The 18,755-nt window shown below is 41.9% G+C and overlaps 1 protein-coding gene across 18 annotated transcripts in view; it reads right to left on the bottom strand.

The window, feature by feature from the left end:
- PARD3 (par-3 family cell polarity regulator) overlaps positions 1-18,755 on the bottom strand; it is a 637,508-nt gene that overhangs the window by 381,767 nt on the left and 236,986 nt on the right. For all 18 annotated transcript variants that reach the window (XM_079913062.1, XM_079913076.1, XM_079913072.1 and 15 more), the window contains exon 3: positions 3,580-3,760. In XM_079913062.1, coding sequence (XP_079769188.1) covers positions 3,580-3,760 — 181 coding nt within the window. The remainder of the gene's footprint in view (positions 1-3,579; positions 3,761-18,755) is intronic.

Genomic DNA, 18,755 nt, shown 5'->3' with positions numbered 1-18,755 from the left:
TAGAGCTCGAGAAAGAGGCGGCGGGGTCGGGGGCACCTAACTTTGACACAAGCCTTGTACAGCAGTTCTTTTTTTTCTTTCTTTCTTTTTTTTTTTGTGGTACGCGGGTCTCTCACTGTTGTGGCCTCTCCCGTTGCGGAGCACAGGCTCCGGACGCACAGGCTCAGCGGCCATGGCTCACGGGCCCAGCCGCTCCGTGGCATGCGGGATCCTCCCGGACCGGGGCACGAACCCATGTCCCCTGCATCGGCAGGCGGACTCTCAACCACTGCGCCACCAGGGAAGCCCTGTACAGCAGTTCTTGATGTCTCTAAGTTTTCAAAGTTAGGGAGCTAGTAAAATCTTACCAATTAGTTAAAGAGCACCATTTTCAGCAACATTTTGCCAGACGTGGATAAAAATTAACTATAAAATTAACACAGCTCAGAAAGGTTAAAAGACAATCTAATCGGATACTTTGTTTCTCAAAATTTCTACAGCAATTCTATTTCTAGGACTTCTTCCTGCCAAGGAATCTCGAATCTTCAGTCTGGCTCTTCCAAAGGAAATATTAAATCAGTATTCTGGGATGAAAAGAAATCCTGCCATCATTCTAAAGCCAGGCTATCCCCAGAATGTTTGATCTCTATAAAAAGCCTTTGAGAATTAAAAAATAAAAAGATCACAAGTGGGGGAAAAAAAATGCTAGACTTGGTCTCAATGATCTGCTCCAGAAATTGTGCTCCTGGGCACAGTAGGTCTCTCTAGAACTGGATTTGTGAACAATAAAAATACAGTTAAACATCTATCACAGAACCGTGAGGTTTAGAGAGCATGGTTCGGGCCTCCCTGGTGGCGCAATGGTTGGAAGTCCGCCTGCCGATGTAGGGGACACGGGTTCGTGCCCCGGTCTGGGAAGATCCCACATGCCGCGGAGCGGCTGGGCCTGTGAGCCATGGCCGCTGAGCCTGCACGTCTGGAGCCTGTGCTCCGCAACAGGAGAGGCCACAGCAGTGAGAGGGCCACGTACCACAAAAAAAAAAAAAAGAAAAGAGGAAGAACATAAACTCCTTGATGGCAAGGACTAGGCCATATTAACTCAACTCTGAACTCGGATCACCTCGCACGAGGCCTGGCCAGCACAGACCTACTGTTGTTTTATTTCCGAATGAATGGTATTAATACTGTAGAAAATGACTCATAGGTATTGGGTAACTTTCACATAGTCACCAAACCTTGTATTTAGTAAATGTTTAACACGCATTTACCCAGTGCCTGCCAAGGCCATAAAATCTAAATAACGTTAGCAAATAAAAGTCAGAGCTTCTTGCTCTGAATATTTGCATATCTTCCCACTGATGACTGCAAGACAACACATATGCTTCAAGTGTAACTTCCTTTTCTCAATTAAAACAAGGTAAAAGCGATGTCTGGAGTTGAAAACAGCATTTAAATTTTAACACACAGAGCCAGCCAAATATGGGTGGTGGTGGTTTAAAAATCTTGTTGAGTCAGTGAAGTCAAAAGATATAAATGGGGGACTTCCCTGGCAGTCCAGTGGTTAGGGCTCCACACTTCCAATGCAGGGGGCCTGGGTTCGAGCCCTGGTCGGGGAACTAGGAGCCCACGTGCCACACAGCGTGGCCAAAAAGTAAAAAATAAATTAAAAAAAAAGATATAAATGGATGGGCAGCAAGCCATTGAAATTCTTCTTAACCTAAAGACAGGACTGGCCTTTCCTCCAACACATTTTTAAGGTGCAGCTAAATTAAAGGTGCACCTTGCTTTGTAAAACACCTGAATAAAAAAACCACAACAGTAACACAGCAAAAAGCTCTGTATTTCATTATATACATTAAGGTGTAATTACTCACATAAAGACGCTGTTTTCCAAACATCAGGCACCTATGAATCCTTGTACTCTTGTTTCATTAAAATCTTCTTTAAATCAAAACTAGGCAATCCATTTCTTAAACACAAGCTTGTGCCAAGAAGATAATCATTAAGGCATGGACTTAATGAGCTAGTATACAATAAAAGAAAAGAAAATGACCTGCACACCCCCTACATGTTACTTCATATACCATACATGGTATACACCTCACCTTTTGAAAAACACTGGCCAAAGTAAATCGTATGTAAGATTTTTTAAGTAGTGTATCCATGTAGTAATCAAGTTACTTCCACAAAATCAGTTTAAAATATATTTGTTCATGTATGTGCACAAACAACCTACGTCTCCTGGATACAAGGAAAGGTCCAGCTAAAACACCTTACAGTGGCTGTTAATGTCCACACTTCCTTGGAAACATTTTCCACTGTGCCCAGCTCTCACTACGATTATCCTTGTCCAGGTGATAGAAAGCAATTTTAGAAAGTGGTTAACATTGGTCTGCAACCATACACGACCCCCTGGGCATCACATACATATCCCATCATGCAATGTGCCTTTCAATCCTTCTACATCTCTATATGGCATACTTTCCCTGTGGTTTCTGATAGATCGTCAGATTTGTTAACTGTTAAATTGACGTATATATATATATACACATACATATATACATACATACACACACACTCACTCTCTCTCTCTCTCTCTCTCTCTCTGTGTGCATATATATATAGAGAGAGAGAGATTCTCAAGGGACAGTGGAAGCAGAAATAGTTTATGAACATCTAGAAGCAAATTACCAAAATGCTACAGACTGCTACCAATGTGAAAAGTGGGGACAATGATGCATTTTATAAGAATAAACTATATATTCTAAAAATTATCTAACTATATTCTATAGATTATTTTATATATTATTACCTATCTCTATGTGAAGATCTACTGAAGACCACATCACACAAGACTAAATTTTCCACTTGAAAAACTGAAATGTTTCTAGATAGATGTGCCTGAAAGATAAATGATTTTTAAGTTATAAATTTCTTGAAATAGGCCTTCTTAGTCTTAACAACTGTTCAATGATAAGATTATACAATTACAAATGCTAAACAGAATGTTTAGCAGAAGCTCTTCACTGTAAGCTTGGCAGGAATGGCTGCAGAATTCTTCCAGCTAGTGTCCTGGAACTTGGGCACTAGGGACCCTAGGATCCCTACTATACACTCACTAAGACCAATCTTTTCGTTTCCTGAGAGGGCACCTAATAGCAACTCTTCCAGATCCCTGAAGATAACAATCCTTGAGGTCCCTTCAGCCCCTGTTCTCCAGATAAAGTTCAAGTAACTGTTATAACCAACTTGATGGTCAATCCAACACACTGTGTTTGGTTTCAGTGGAAGGATGTTGATTATTTCTATCTGTTCTAGCGTTCATACAAAACACATGGAAAGAAAAATGCAGGTAGTATAAGTTTAACTATTATCCTTATATACCTTTGGTGAGCAATTAAAAGTCTACCAGCCCAAAGTAAAGTAAGGCCAATCTATGAAAACATAAAGAATCTTGCCCCCCTCTCTTGCAAAAGACACTTGCCCAGGTTCTAAACTTAATCAGTTTTTGATATAAACAGACAATGAATTCCATTCACAAGAGCATGGCTGGATAACACAGTCGGCATCCCCGTAACTGAAGACGAAATATGCACTCACTGGCACGGAGGACTGAAGGGGTGACCTCGATCTCACTCGTTGCTTGGTAAGGCTGGAAGGCTGAAACACTGTTGGTGCCGAGCTCACTGCCAAACATCTCCGGACTCTGGGTGCCTGTGGAGCTGGCACTGGTGCCGTCACCTCCGTGATGCGGGTCCTGCTCATCAAACACTGCTACCAGCTAGAAATGACAGGTGAATTTGCAATTATAAACAAAGGCATTTAAAATGACAACCAACAACTTACACCACCTTTGATGGAAGGTGGAAAAATATGGATATGTGCACACCCAGGAATGTTATGTTTTAGGAAAAGAAACTTCAAAGAAATAGTCTTGCCCTGAGTTTTGATGCTTTATTTTTATATTTCTAAGTCATACACTTCATATGCAAAATTCTCTGGGTGAAAATAAAAATAAAACGGTTTTATATCACAGAATGCTTAAGGGGATGGAGTGGATTTAAATCTTTTTGTAAATGATATATCAAGCGGAAAAGAAAGTGCATATATACCTATATGTAATGCATATACATGATATATAGTTCATCCAGCAAAAGGTATAAGGGACCCTTCATATGGGAAGAAGGGTATATTAAAAACTGTGCAATGCTCATTTGTGCATAAGAAACACAGAAAGGATACAAGAAACTAATGAGACGGGTAGGCTACAGGGAGTTAGTAGGAACAGGGTTGAAAGAAAGAGAGAATGGGAACAATAGTGGAGATAATGGGGCGGTAACACTTTTCTGAATATATTTTTCTGTAACTCTGACTCTTAGAACCATCATAATGATTCAAATACCTAAAAGAGAAATAAATAATTGAAATCGACCAGGAGGCAAGGTGGGGTCTGGGGGTCGGGAATCTAAAATGGAGCACAAACAAATAAACCCAGCTATGTTACAAATGAAAAACAGGACCACACGAAAAGGGTGGGGAAGAAAAGAACTAAGTCACTTTACGAAACTTTTTTTTTTCACTGTTTAACGTAAGGCTAAAGGCAAAAAGAACCTTCACAGAAATATTGTATTCTAGTTAGTAAAGCTGTCCCTTACAAGCGCATGGTTTAGAAATTCATACTCCACACACACACACACACACACACACACAGCAGGAATGAAGGAGAAAGAAAAAATATTTTGGCTAATGAGAGCCAAAGTTCTCACCGCCAGAAACAGAAGTTACAAGCAAGGAAATATACTGTAGTATTAGATTAGAATTAGAGGCATCAATATGAACTTGTGGTTTTATAAGTAGGTAGGCCGACGGGTATGGATGGATGTGAATACATGTGTCCTAGCTCTGTCCAGTGAGAGATCCTAGAAGCAATGACATTGCTTCAATGTCAAATTGCTGGTCCAAGAACCAATGAACACAAGTGGCCAGATCATGGTTTCTAATACTATTCTCCAATAAATGAACTAGAACTCCTTAGAAAAATAGTTAATTCCAGGGTTGGGGACAGAGAAAATATGTGATGAGCCTGGAACACCTTGTGATACTAAAGAACACATCAAAGGAAGCACATCAAAGGGAATTAGGGCCAGCCTTAAGGAGCTCCCAAGGGCCGAAACCATTTGGGACACTTGTAAACGATCAAATAATGAGAGCATTAGATTATAACCCAAGATAAACTAAACATCTGTGAGTTCGTAATGATATAAGTAAATAATCGAAGAAATAAATAAACAAATGGTGGAGAATGGACAGCTTTTCCTTCCTGGAGCATCCCAATTAATAAATATGGAAAAAATCACTAAAAGAGAAATTATCACTAGGCAACCTCCACAGTGAGAACTGTCTCAGGCAAGATCTACTAATGGACGCTAACGTTAATGGGTGAGAGTATGGTGAGATATGGGCATATCTCAGAATATCTCCCCGTAAGATGCTTTTCAATTAAAAAGAGAAAGTAGCGTCTGCGGGCAGAAACTTGGCAGACAGCACTTCACCAAGTGCTGTCCCTTCGCTTCATCAACACCACGTACCCTCTGAAAGATGCACTGAGAAATATACAACGTTACTTCCGTGGTACTCTTGCCCCAGATGCATAACTTTGGTCTAATCGTGAGGAAACGTCAGACAAATCCAAATTGAGGAGCATTCTGTAACTACTACTCTTTAAAAATACCATGGTCGGGAAAGTAAAAGGCTGATGAAATTGTGTACCTTGGAGGAGACTGAGGAGAAATATGAACTGCACTCAGCGTGAGCCCCTTGCCTGGCTCCTGGGCTACGCAAAAGGCCTCAAAAGGCCTCATTAGTGGGAAAGAGGCAAAATTCAGATGATTAGTTAGCAGGATGGACTCAATGTTATTCGTTTCCTAACGTTGATAACTACACTATGATTATGCTGGACGTGAACATTAGGGATAGATGAAGGGTATATGGAAGCACTCTGTACTACTTTTGTAACTTTTCTGAAATATGAAACTATTTCAAAATTGAAAATTTTCATAATACAGCATAACAAAGTACCATAAAAATTAAAATTCAACCTATTTCTTCTTATAACTAAACAGTGGCAGCACTTCTTTAAAATCTCAAACAGTAATAAAGTTCTAAGGCACAGAACACCTTGGTCATTCACACTCCAATCCCATGCCTGGCGAAGTAAGCTCAGCCTTCCAAGAAAAGAAGGGTCGGGACTGCACACGAAAAGAACCACACCTTCTGCCGCCAATCCAAGCCTTTTCAACGCCAATACTCCGATCAGTTAACAGACCAAAAGGTGTATTCACAGAATATGGAAAGTATTTATAATTACAGTTTGTCATTTTGAACAAATGCTATTGACATCAATCAATTCATAAGACAAAAAAGAAAACCACCATAAGGTCGTAGAGACATGCGACAAACAGGAAGCTCAGAATCCTGCTGTGGCATCTTATATAATTAGCTGATTAAACAATCTGAAGGAAGGTTAAGTGGTAAGAAGAAATTAAAGTCAGATGAATAGTTGGGCCACTCAACCTTATAATAAGCAACATCAGTGGGAAAAGAAATCCTTAGCAGTTATAAAAAATGGAAAGGTGGGCTTCCCTGGTGGCGCAGTGGTTGACAGTCCGCCTGCTGATGCAGGGGACGCGGGTTCGTGCCCCGGTCTGGGAAGATCCCACATGCCGCGGAGCGGCTGGGCCCGTGAGCCATGGCCGCTGAGCCTGCGCGTCCGGAGCCTGTGCTCTGCAACGGGAGAGGCCACAACAGTGAGAGGCCCGCTTACCGCAAAATTAAAAAAAAAAAAAAAATGGAAAGGTGTTTGTATATATACACTAAAGTTTCCATATACAGTATATATGTGCGTGTGTTGTAGGTATATGTATGTATGTATATATACATATATATAATCAGACTGTTTATCTGATAAGCATCTCCACATATTAGTAACACAGACAGTAACCCCTGATTCTACAGATCAGGGGTCAGCAAGCATTTTTCTTAAAAGGTCCAGATAGTAAATATTTTTGGAGCGGCGCAATTCAAACAGTCTGTGTCACAACTATTCTACTCTGCATTGTAGCATGAAAACAGCCATACACAATACATGAATAAATAAGGGTGACTATGTTTAAATAAAACTTTATTTACAAAGCAGACGGTGGACCAAACTTGACCCACGGGCCATAGTTTGATGATCCTGCACTAATTTGCTCATCCCTCTAGTAACATCCAATTTAAATTTTTCAATTTGGGAAATAAAACTAGAAGTCAGGGTACCTTGGTAACCCTGATAAGCTAACAATATTCATTTCAAGCTCTTCATCAGGATTTTGAATTTCTATACTTGATTTTAATGTCATCAGACTTCTCACAAGGTGCGTGGCTTCATATGCAGTTTGAAGATATTAAGTTCTGACATTTTGCCGCTTAATTGGAAGCAAATGAAATTCAAGTTTTGTTATTCACTTTTCACCATGATGCGTTCTCTCAAGAATCAAGTCCTTTCTGCAAACTGAAAATGGAGATTGAAAATTACAAAGAACGAGCCTTAAATGCCACACATGATGGAAGAACTTATACACATATATTAGTTTCAATAATTATCTTCAGCATTTTTAGAAAACACAAGAATTATGAAATCTGGACTGTGCCACGAACAAATCTGTCTGAATTTCAGTGGCAGAATCACAGTTGGTGGTTTGCAATATGCCAATAACATACAATTCTACAGCTTTCATTTAAACCAAGATTTAAGTGCCAGGTGCAGACATAAAGTAATTTTGTGTTAAACTGGGAAGGATATATGATTTTAGAAAATCTACTCTACAAGAATACACAGTAGCACAGCAAAAGAAAATGAGACCTTCACAAAAACATCACATATTAAAAATCTCTATCGTCTCCTTCAAAAAATAAAGGAAACGTCTTGCTTTTAAATTTGTGAAACGTGACTCAAATCCATATTTTAACAGATGGAGTCTTCACTGCTGTCCATGGAGTAGATTGTTTTTGAAAGTTCACTTTAACTTTCAATAGTTATTACTTCATCGCTCTTCTGATCCATTCACCTATCCAGTCTCCACGAGAAAAGACAGGCAGAATTTAGGATAACACCCACGATGACCCGCCTATAAATAAAACTCCAAACTTGGCCACACATTGCCACCTCCCTCAGAACAAGTCATTTCAGCTGCCTGAGACATCAGAACCCTCCAACAGAAAACCCATTTCGTAAGCATCACACGTAAATGCATATATAAACCACTTGGATCGAGGGTGGCCTCTTTCATGGATAAAAATCAGAGCTAAAAGCCCAGAACTATGTGTAGCCAAGTGGCTAAGAGCACAGAATTCACAAAGAGAACTACATTCAAAACCAGCTCTGACCTTACTTCTTAGATGGATGTTGGCCTAATCCACTGGCCTCTTGGCCATCGCTAAGCCTTACTTGTCCTCATCTGGAAACAGGATAGTGACTGTGGTAGGCAGAATAATGCCCATGACTGTCCACACCCAAATCCCCAGAAACTGTGGACGTTGCCCTTCCATGGCAAAAGGGACCTGAAGATGCGATTCAGATCAAGGACCTTAAAACGGGGAGACTGTCCAGGATTATCCAGTGCGCCTCAGCTAATCACAGGAGTCTGGATAAGTGGAGACCCTTTCCCAGCTGTGGTCAGAGGGAGATATAACAATGGTTAGAGAGAGATGACACTTCTGGCTTTGAGGATGAAGCCAGGGAGCCTTGAGCCAAGGAACGCGGGGGCCTCTGGAAAGCAAGAGAATGAATTCTCCCCTAGGGCCTCCAGGAAAGAATGCAGCTCTGCTCCACCTTGACGTTACCCATGTCAGACTTCTACCCTACAGAACTACAAGTTAATAAATGTGTGATGTCTTAAACCACTAGTTTGTGGTAATTTGTTATGGCAGCAATAGGAAACTAATCTAGTGCCAGGACCTCTCCTCCTGGACTTGTGACAAATCAGAGAGAAGGCGTGTCGACTTTCAGAACACAAGCGCATGCTTACTGTTAGCTATTATTAAGTGATAGCGTGGTGGCTGATAAATATATACTTACAGAAAATTGAGGATCAGTTTCAAGAGTAACTACAGATTGAGGCAAAGTTCTTCGATACACCAATAATAAGAGGGGAAAACAACAGGAAAAGGAAAGGAAGAGGCTTGCTAGAAAAAGTCAACATCACAATAAGCACAGAGTGAAGTTCTTCTGCAGGTGCCCTCCATCCTCCCCTCAACCCCTCACACAAACACAGAGCAGCATTTTACATCTCATTTCACTGAAAAGAAAACTGAGACTCAGAAAAAGTAATATGACTAGAGCTTAGCTATAAGTATAGAATGAATCCGAAATTGGAAGTCAAATCCATCCAACTTCAGAGATCTTATTTTCTCCCAACCTCACTGCCCCGGAGCATCTAACATGTCGACAGCAAAGCCTTCTGGGAAACTCCAGGCTATGAGCACCTACAAGTCTTGGAATCAAATTCTATTCATTCTTGATTAACTAAAGCTAACACCCCACCTTACCAAGTTAACATAATTTTGATACCACTACCTAAAAGTTTCTGAACATATCTGAGGGTAACCATGCTAAAGATCTCATCACTCAGTCTTGATCAGAAGAACTTTTTAAAAGAATCAAAAGATGTTGCAGATTCTGTCTTCATACAGGAAATGGCAGGGGACGTAAGTCGAGTCGTTGCCTAAGTGAGGTCGCCAAGACTCTAGGCCCAGACGCCACACGCCCTCCAAAGCCATTTTACTGCCATAGCCCTTGAGTCATCTGTCTGTCTCTGTTGATTTCTTCATGTAAGGGCTGCGCACATCCAGAAAAAGTTGATTATTATGGGTCTCATGAACATCTTTTACACACTCAACATTAATATATCAAATTGTTTGACTCTGAAATAAAGACGTGTAACTCTTTAGAAAGGCATCATGTTTCCGGCCCTGGAGAAGGTCCAAAGTATGTGGAAAAATAATTAAAAATGACACTGAACTTGAAGGTGCCTTTAAGACCCTTTCTTCACCTAAGGAACAAGATTGGCCTCAATGAGTAAGCCGGACTCCACTGAATCACTTCGTCTGCGGTATCAAAGCAAAATCGGCAAGAAACACAAAAGACAACATGCACTTGATTTTGCTTCTGGTAGGGAACTCTCCGCGTTTGCCACATTTTTCAATATTCTTCCTAACACAAGACTATGATGATGATGCTTCTGAACCCCCAATATAACAATGGCATCACGTAAAACAACACATCTTTGAACGATGGCAGGGAGGTTTCATAGGCAGATTTGCCTGTAAAGAATAAATGCAACAGAGAGAAAATGCAGTAAAAATGTGAGAGCTCTATCACAGTATAACATTCCAAAAAACTAACAATAAAAATCAAGTAGTTGGAGATACATGTATTTTATGACGGAAGTAAGGCTGTTCCGTAACATACGGTTCTAAACTATCACTATTCCAAAAACGACTTTTTCTTCCCATAGGTCAATCTAGGAGTTTCTATAGTTAGGATCACACATATCGATACCTTTACCTTTTTTTTTTTTTTTTTGCCCTTTGACTCAAGGATACACCTTTAAAAACATGGTAGGGAATTCCCTGATGGTCCAGTGGTTAGCACTTGGCGCTTTCATTGCCGGGGCCCAGGTTCGGTCCCCTGGTCGGGGAACTAAGAATCCGCAAGCTGTGTGGCACAGCCAAAAGAAAAAAGAAAAGGAAAACTAAGAGACACTAGCACGGTTATATAGATTAGTGCAGTATGTTACCTACTCACAAGAGGGGAACCTAACGAGATAAATATTTAACAGTGTCATTTCAAACAATATACCATGTAGGAGGGGGTAAGACATTCCCTACCTGAACAACCAAGGAGACCAACACCATCACAAGCTTCTACCTGTGGATGATCAAAGGTTACTGTCCCACAAGAGCTAACAGCATCCTTTAAGAAGGTAATATTTCATGGACAGAGATGCTTAATAAAGATATTGTGCTTCATCTGGAAATCACAGTGAAATCTAGTCACCTATGACACTCCCCAGCTTATATTTCAGAGCTAGGATTTAATTCTGCTGTCCCTTAGGGTGACACACTGTGTCACCCACTGAGCCTCCAGACTAATTAGATTCCCAATTTAAGAGTTATGCTCAACTAATAGCCTTGAGTGTTATCAACCGCAAACCACAATGAACACATGCAAATGCTGTAGCCATCAGCTGGCTGACCCACTCGTGAGACATAATGCAAACCCTTCCCCCTCCCATCCCCGTTACTAAGGACCACTGTTCCCTTTGTACCCACCCATGAGGTTACAACTACATTACACTATTGCTGAAGTGTTAATAAAAAGCAAGACTGCACAGTAAGACAGAACAAAATGAACCTGAAATGTGGCTAATCACACATATATGGGTTGACACCAAATTGGAGGAGGTAACATTTGTTGAGATTTTCCCATGAGCACATGCAGCTTCCCCTCAAAGAGATGACGGTAAAACTGGGAAAGAAGCCCTATGAACCTCAGAATCAAAGGTAATGATGTAATAATGAATTATTGTGTAGACATGGGCCCAAAAAAACTATCAAATCAATTTTTAAGCTTTCTAATGACTGAACTCACTTTAACGACAGAGGCAACACTAAATCCTTAGTCATTCTCTGAGCCTTACTTGCTCTCATGGTTCATTAAAAACTCATTTAAATAAAGCTACAGTTTTACTGGTCGAGTAAGCAAAACAACAGCAAAAGAATATATTGGGGCCAGTGGTGTTTTATAATAGTAGTAATACAAGCTGTAACTAATAAAAACAAACTCACAACAGAAGGAGAATCTCAAGCTTGCCACTGAAAAACTTTAAATGTTATATAAGCAAGATTAATTCTCTGCTTCATCAGCATTTTAAAAATTAAGTGTATATTGTCTGATACCAAAAAAAAACCCCCACAGCTTAGGAGAGAACTCTAAATGCCATGGGCACACTGAAGGCGCAGCCACTTTTCCTCCTGGCTAAGCTAAGAAAGGTAAAGAGCTGGAGTCCTTTCCCTGCACTGTACCTGGAGCCTCAACCTCAAATCTGTCTCAACTTCCAGCTCCGGGGCTTGAGATCTGAGAGGCAGCAGGTCCTCACCTACGGGTGCCCTGCCCCCGTCTCCTTGCCACTGTCAACCTCCTAACATACATCTCTCCAAAAGTGAGCGAGGGGTAGAAACAGGATTCAACAACAAGGTGTTTTAATCTGTACACAATTTAGCTTGACAATCAGTACGTGTAACACATTGACTCAGGAAGAGCTGCGTTAACGAATTGTAAATGAGAGACTCCCCCAGGAGTGACTCCTTTGATGAATTCCATAGTCTGGGGGTTGGGGATCTAAGTTTAAAAATATATGTATTATTAATCAAAAGTCCAACATCACGTAGGAAACAGACAGGCACAATGTGACAAGCGAAAACCACACACACACACACAGAGCCTTTCAATCAATGCTTTTACTCTAAACTGTGATTAAAAGGTCCGTGACGAAAACCTACAGCCCCAGCGATGCGACTGGAGCTTTGCGGAGTATGTATGCACGAGCGACACTTCCCCTCTGTCCCACAAAGACATGCCACTGTACACGGACTCCACAGTCTAGGGCACCAGCCTCAACCATCCCCAACCCCTGAACCACAGACCAAAGGGATGAGAGGCTGCAATGTGATCGCTCAGCCCAGAAACGCAGCACCACAATTACCCCCAGGCAGGACCACTGCTCATGCCTGCCGTCCTGCACTTCTGGATTTCTGCCTCCACTTGGTGAGTCTGCTGAAGCTGAGTTGAGACCTTGGTTAGGAAGCCCCTCTAGTCTTTTTTACCTCCTCAGCTAGCCAGGTAAATTAAGCCAGGGCCTCTTCCACTGACCTGAAAACCTTGTCTCCGTATGCCCTCACCAGCCCTGCACCTAGCAAGATACAAACGTCTACGTGAGAGGGCAGCAGGAGTCGATGTGAGCCTCAAGTCACAAGGGCAGCCTCCCATCAACATGCGCCCTAGACTCCGTGCTGTATGGAGTGCACATGTATCAGGTGATTCCAGGCTCGCGGGAGAAATCTGCCACGGCTCATCAAATAACCACCTCACAGAACAATGCGTTCACATACTCTCCCTAAGCAACCCATCCCTGATTCCACTGTTGAATCTATGACAAATGACTCATCACTAAAATTCCTTGCCAGTCAAATCCGGCGAACTATAATACTTTATTTTTTTGGCAGTCGGTAGTGGAAAACTTCCCATCCTAAAACAGAAATTTAAAGGATCACTTCCTTAGTTCTAAATTTTGCAAATTATGTTTAAAATTAGAAGCACGAGAAAAGAAAACTTGGCTCTGGTTCCATCAAGCCATCAGTACCGAGGAGGAGTTAAGCAGAAAGCATCTCGGCACAACGGTTAGACCTAGAGATCGTGCAACAGAGGTAAGCGAATCATCATCTCTGGCATTTACAGGCAAGATCATACTTCCAACTGAAGGAACCCGCCTTGTTTCCAAGGCAACTTGCCATTTGTATAGGGGACTCACTTGGGGGTTAGTAATCCCTTAACTGCTGACTTCACAATTTGAACCAGACTCCCACTGATATCTTAGCTTCCATCTAAAAGCATCGTCAGGAAAAAAAGAGAGTTTAACTGCTTTAAAAGACAGGAATTCAGAAGATTCTGTGGCATTCATTGACTTTGCGGGGCAGGAGAGGGACACAGGAGCAAAAAGTGACTAAGAAAAGCACAGCAGAAGAACTGGGAGTCGCTGCTTCTCAGTCATTTGTTTCCCATTGAAGATGCATCAAACGCACCACTTCTGTTCACTCCAAGTTCTGAACGGAAGTTCAGTTTATACTGATATATAACAAAAAAAAGTTTATACTGATATATAACAAAAAGTCTTCATTCTGACAACCACAAGCCAATATTAGCAAAAGATCAGAGTTCAACAAATCTGTTTTGTAAAATATAACACTAATGTTACATTACAAAATGCCTTTCAGCTTAATTTGCATGCAAAAAGACAAAGTGTGACTTTTAAATATCCACCCGGAGGCAAAGATGAAAAACTTCAAACATTTTCTGACTCCTTTTTGCTACACTCATTATCTCACCATCTTCTACAAAAGGAGCGATAATGTGTCCTTGACATTATCCCAAATTATCTTCAGTATGCAAGACAATGCTGATTAAATTAAGCTCATTTAAATCAGCTGGCAGGTTTATTCAAAAAGTAACTAAATAATAAAATTCTTTATAGCAACTACTCTTCATTAGTATAACCTGCTTAGCAATGTTTTTTTAAAAAGCGGACACAGAATAAATACTAATTGCGTGTCAATCCTTTCTCCTCCATGTTGGACGGATGAAAGAAATACCTTAGAAGTTGAACATCTCCCCTAATCCACAAATCACTTTAATACTAAAATTTCACACAAATCTTTTGAAATCCAGTGCCATCTAATGGATCTAGCCAAGCACAAAGAGTTTTGAAACCTGACTTTTTGGCAGAACATATTCTGAAGACAGACAGAATTTCTGCTTTCCTTCCATTTACATCTCACAGAAAACCTCCCCATGGCTAACCTGGAACTGGGCCGGTGGGCGGGGGTCGGTCAAGTCAAGGTCATCCCATCATTTGCAGTGCCCTCCACTCCTTTCATAAGGGCGAGGCTGCCAGTCTTAGATGGGTTCCCCAGGACGACTGAGGCTCAGAGAGGTGACCCCTCCCAGCTGTGGGACCTGGACAGCTCCTCCACATTTTGGGTCTCAGTGCTGCACAGGGCTGTTGCACATGTTATTTTACTGAATTCTGAGCAAGTGCTTGGAAGGGTTCCTGCAGGTCGCAAGTACTCAATAAACGTCAGCTACCATGATGATTTTAGAGAGCGTCAAGAGATTGAGGTTATCACCGGAGGAAGATGAAGGGCTCCAGGACTAAGTTCAGCCGTGTGAACTTCATCCTGAAAACCCTGGGGCAGCCCTGAATGCACAGCAGTGTAATCTGCATTTATTCTGCAGAAGGCTTGGAGGAGTTTGGAGAAAGGACTGGAAAGGTAAACATGGCAGCTCCTTAGTCCAATAGAGAAGAAGTCAGGAGGGCCTAGACTCATAGGAAAGCAGTGGAGTGAAAACACAATTAACACAAATAATTATTAAAACGCAGAGCTGAGACTTATTTAAAAGGCTTTGGTGCTTGGTGGGTGAGTGGCGCCTTGGAGGAGGGGGACAAATCTGAGATGTCTAGGCTTGGGTGGCTGGGCAGGGGGCAAGTATAAGGACGAAGAAGTTTGGGATGAAAAACGATGCATCCAGATTGAGGTACATCCAGGATCCAATTCCCAGTAGACACCTGGAGTTGGGGGTCCATGGTGGGAAGGGGAGTTCAAGACTTATGACCTGGAACTGGGCGATGTCATTGGTGGATGGTGGGTGAAGCCAGGAGTTTATTTAAGGTCCCAATCTGGACGTGGAGCATGTAGGGAAATCAGAACCAAACCGCCACAAAGCTGAGATTGCAGGCTTCTCTTCTCTTCCTCCAATTTCATTTTGGAAGAAATTTGAGAATTGACTAAACAATGTAAGTAAACTCAAGGAAACCAGGAAAGGGAAAGTATCACGGGGTAGTGATCAGTAGTATTTAAATACCACCAGGAGGCATATTAGCACTTTCTCAAGGAAGGTGACATCAATACATATTTTCAACAAGTGGAACCTAAAGCTACTGCAATACACGTGCTAAAATAATTTCAGTAATAGGGAATGAATGGTAAAAGAATAGGAAAAAACACTTAATTTTTAGTCTACCTATATACAAAAAATAGACACTCAGATATTTGTTCAAATAACACGAAGCAAATAAATTCGTCTTTACATTATGTTTGCCTCAACAGATGAGGATTCTGTAAACAGCTCTTGGTTTTCTTGTGCAAAGGTCTGTTTCTTTCATCTTCGCGTCCCACCCTGCTCCTGCCTGAAAGGTGCCCCAATAAATACATGATGAATTAATATCAGTTTGCGTATCTATTTTGCAACCCCTTTGAAAAGCACAGGCAAGCTAATACCAGCAGCTCATCCACTGCAAGTCCTCAGGGCATCATGCCCTAACCTCACGCCTCTGCTTGCACACCCAGAAAACCACAGCCTGCAAGAAGAGAGAAGGAGATCAGTGCAGCCTGTACCTTAGCTCACAGAATGAGACCAATTACCCGTGTCATCGTCCTCCTACTTTTTCAACACTCTAACATCCAGATCTTACTATTTATTCTCTGAAACCAGAAGTACTTTTGAAGTAGGCTGAGGCTAGAATCTCGGGAAACAGTAGGCTGATGCAAAACAAAGGGCCACGGACGTTCCCGGAGTCCCTGACCCTCCAGCTGCGGTTTCCACCTTTCCTATAGGAAGGATCACAACTTGGACTGCTGATAATACAAGGCTGCACCGGAGTATAAGGCTCATCACCTACTTCACTTTACTTATTCTTTTACTCACACTGTGTACCTACTATGTGCCAAGAAATGAACGAAATGAAAGAATGAACCTTCTCCACAGAAAAACCAAAATGCACAGAGGTATTGAATTCTGCATGTAGTTGCAGCAGGTTCACAGACCTCCCCTCTAAAAGAAAGAAGACAGAATGAAAGACACATTTCCTAACATTCAATTAAATATCAATACACATTTCTTAAATTCCATCACATCACTCTGATTACCACAGTTATATATTAGCAGTGTAAATCTCTTCTCAATATCCTCAAATTCTCTTTATTTCCTTGAAGTATTCCTGCTACTTTCTCTGCTCCATCTTCCCATTTTACTATATAGATGTTCAAAGCTAAAACCCAGAAATAAGGAATCACTTTACATGGATTGGAATAAAAAAGAATCATAAACAAAATTCCTGACTATTTAAGAAATGTGGGACTTCTCTGGTGGCGCAGAAGTTAAGAACCCGCCTGCCCCAATGCAGGGGACACAGGTTTGAGCCCTGGTCCAGGAAGACCCCACATGCCACAGAGCAACTAAGGCCATGCGCCACAACTCAACTATTGAAGCCCACGTGCCACAACTACTGAAGCCCGCATGCCTAGAGCCCGTTCTCCACAACAAGAGAAGCCACCACAATAAGAAGCCCGCGCACCGCAACAAAGAGTAGCCCCCACTCACCACAACTAAAGAAAGCCCGCGTGCAGTAATGAAGATCCAACGCAGCCAAAAATAAATTAATTTAAAAAAATAAAATAAAATAAAAAATGTGATTACCGTAACAGCAGCAGCAGTAGCAACCAAGTGATACTAGTGGCAGGAGCTGACCCTTCTTATCCTCAAAATACAAAGAGCACTGCTATCACACCCTCTCAACACCCAGGGAAATGAGAAACCTACAAGGTTGCGTTAACTGGCTGTGGTCCACCACCACTTGTAATTGGCAAAACCTCCCAAGTGTGCTTGAAGCCAATGGTTTCGCTCTGAATCCCTGCAGGACAAACATTATTTCCCATAGATCACCACATTTCCTTGTAAAAGGATCTCACACCTTTTTATTTTTATTATTATTATTATTATTATTTGCGGTACGCGGGCCTCCCACTGTTGTGGCCTCTCCCGTTGCGGAGCACAGGCTCCGGACGCGCAGGCTCAGCGGCCATGGCTCACAGGCCCAGCCGCTCCGCGGCATGTGGGATCCTCCTGGACCGGGGCACGAACCCGTGTCCACTGCATCGGCAGGCGGACTCTCAACCACTGCGCCACCAAGGAAGCCCTCTCACACCCTTTTAGAAGATAGTATCCACCCCCAGAAAACCAACCACCACTGGGGGATCCTGAACCCTGGATTCCAGGGCCCTTGGTTGAACCTCTGCTGTGACACTTTGCCCCGTCTGTACATCTGTGCAGTGGTCTCAGTGCATCACCCTGCTCTCCCCCAATGAAGTCAACACAGTCAATACCTTGGACATGATATAAGGAATTTAAAACAACAGTATGAATGACCCAAGGACTGAAAGAAAAGGTGAGAGAGACAACAACGCAGAAGAAAGTAACAACAGGAAACCATCTGCAAGCCGAGGAGACCCCGGGGATTCTGGACCCGGTGGCAAACCAACCCAGAACCTGACTGCTATGGGGCCCACACTCCTCACCAAGAGTTTTATCTCTGAAACCACTGAAAATGCTGGAAATGTCTTAATGATCCAGAAGCTGGAAACCGCTCAGACAATAAAATCACTCTCACACACAAGAGACCCCACAGACCGTACAGTCTGTCTACACAGGCATGATAGCAAACGCAGAAAAGGCCACTGCTGGGACATTTAAGCACAGTTCCTACAACCTTGCGTACTAGCCTAAAAGAAAGGAAAATACAAACTCCCAAACTGGCCAAATTAGTGCTTATGGTAAAACACAAATCTAATTAGACACTTAACATCAAAATTGCCAGAAATAAACACACACTTCATGTAAACAAACCATTAATAGGCTGTTGCTTTTTCTTTGAAAGAAGCACATTATTTATAAACTGCTGCCACCTTAAAACTGGCCTCATTCAATCCTGTCAGACAGTGAAACACACTTAGGCAAGCGGGAAATTAGGAGGGGGGGAAAAGTCACTTCACAAATTGTGACATCACTAAGTGTCATAAGTGAATAAAACAGAATGTTGCACAAGACTGTATAAAGACAAGAT

Source organism: Stenella coeruleoalba, assembly GCF_951394435.1.
Source record: "Stenella coeruleoalba genome assembly, chromosome: 2".
In the NCBI taxonomy this organism is placed as follows: domain Eukaryota; kingdom Metazoa; phylum Chordata; class Mammalia; order Artiodactyla; family Delphinidae; genus Stenella; species Stenella coeruleoalba.
This window is presented reverse-complemented; position numbering and strand designations above follow the sequence as displayed.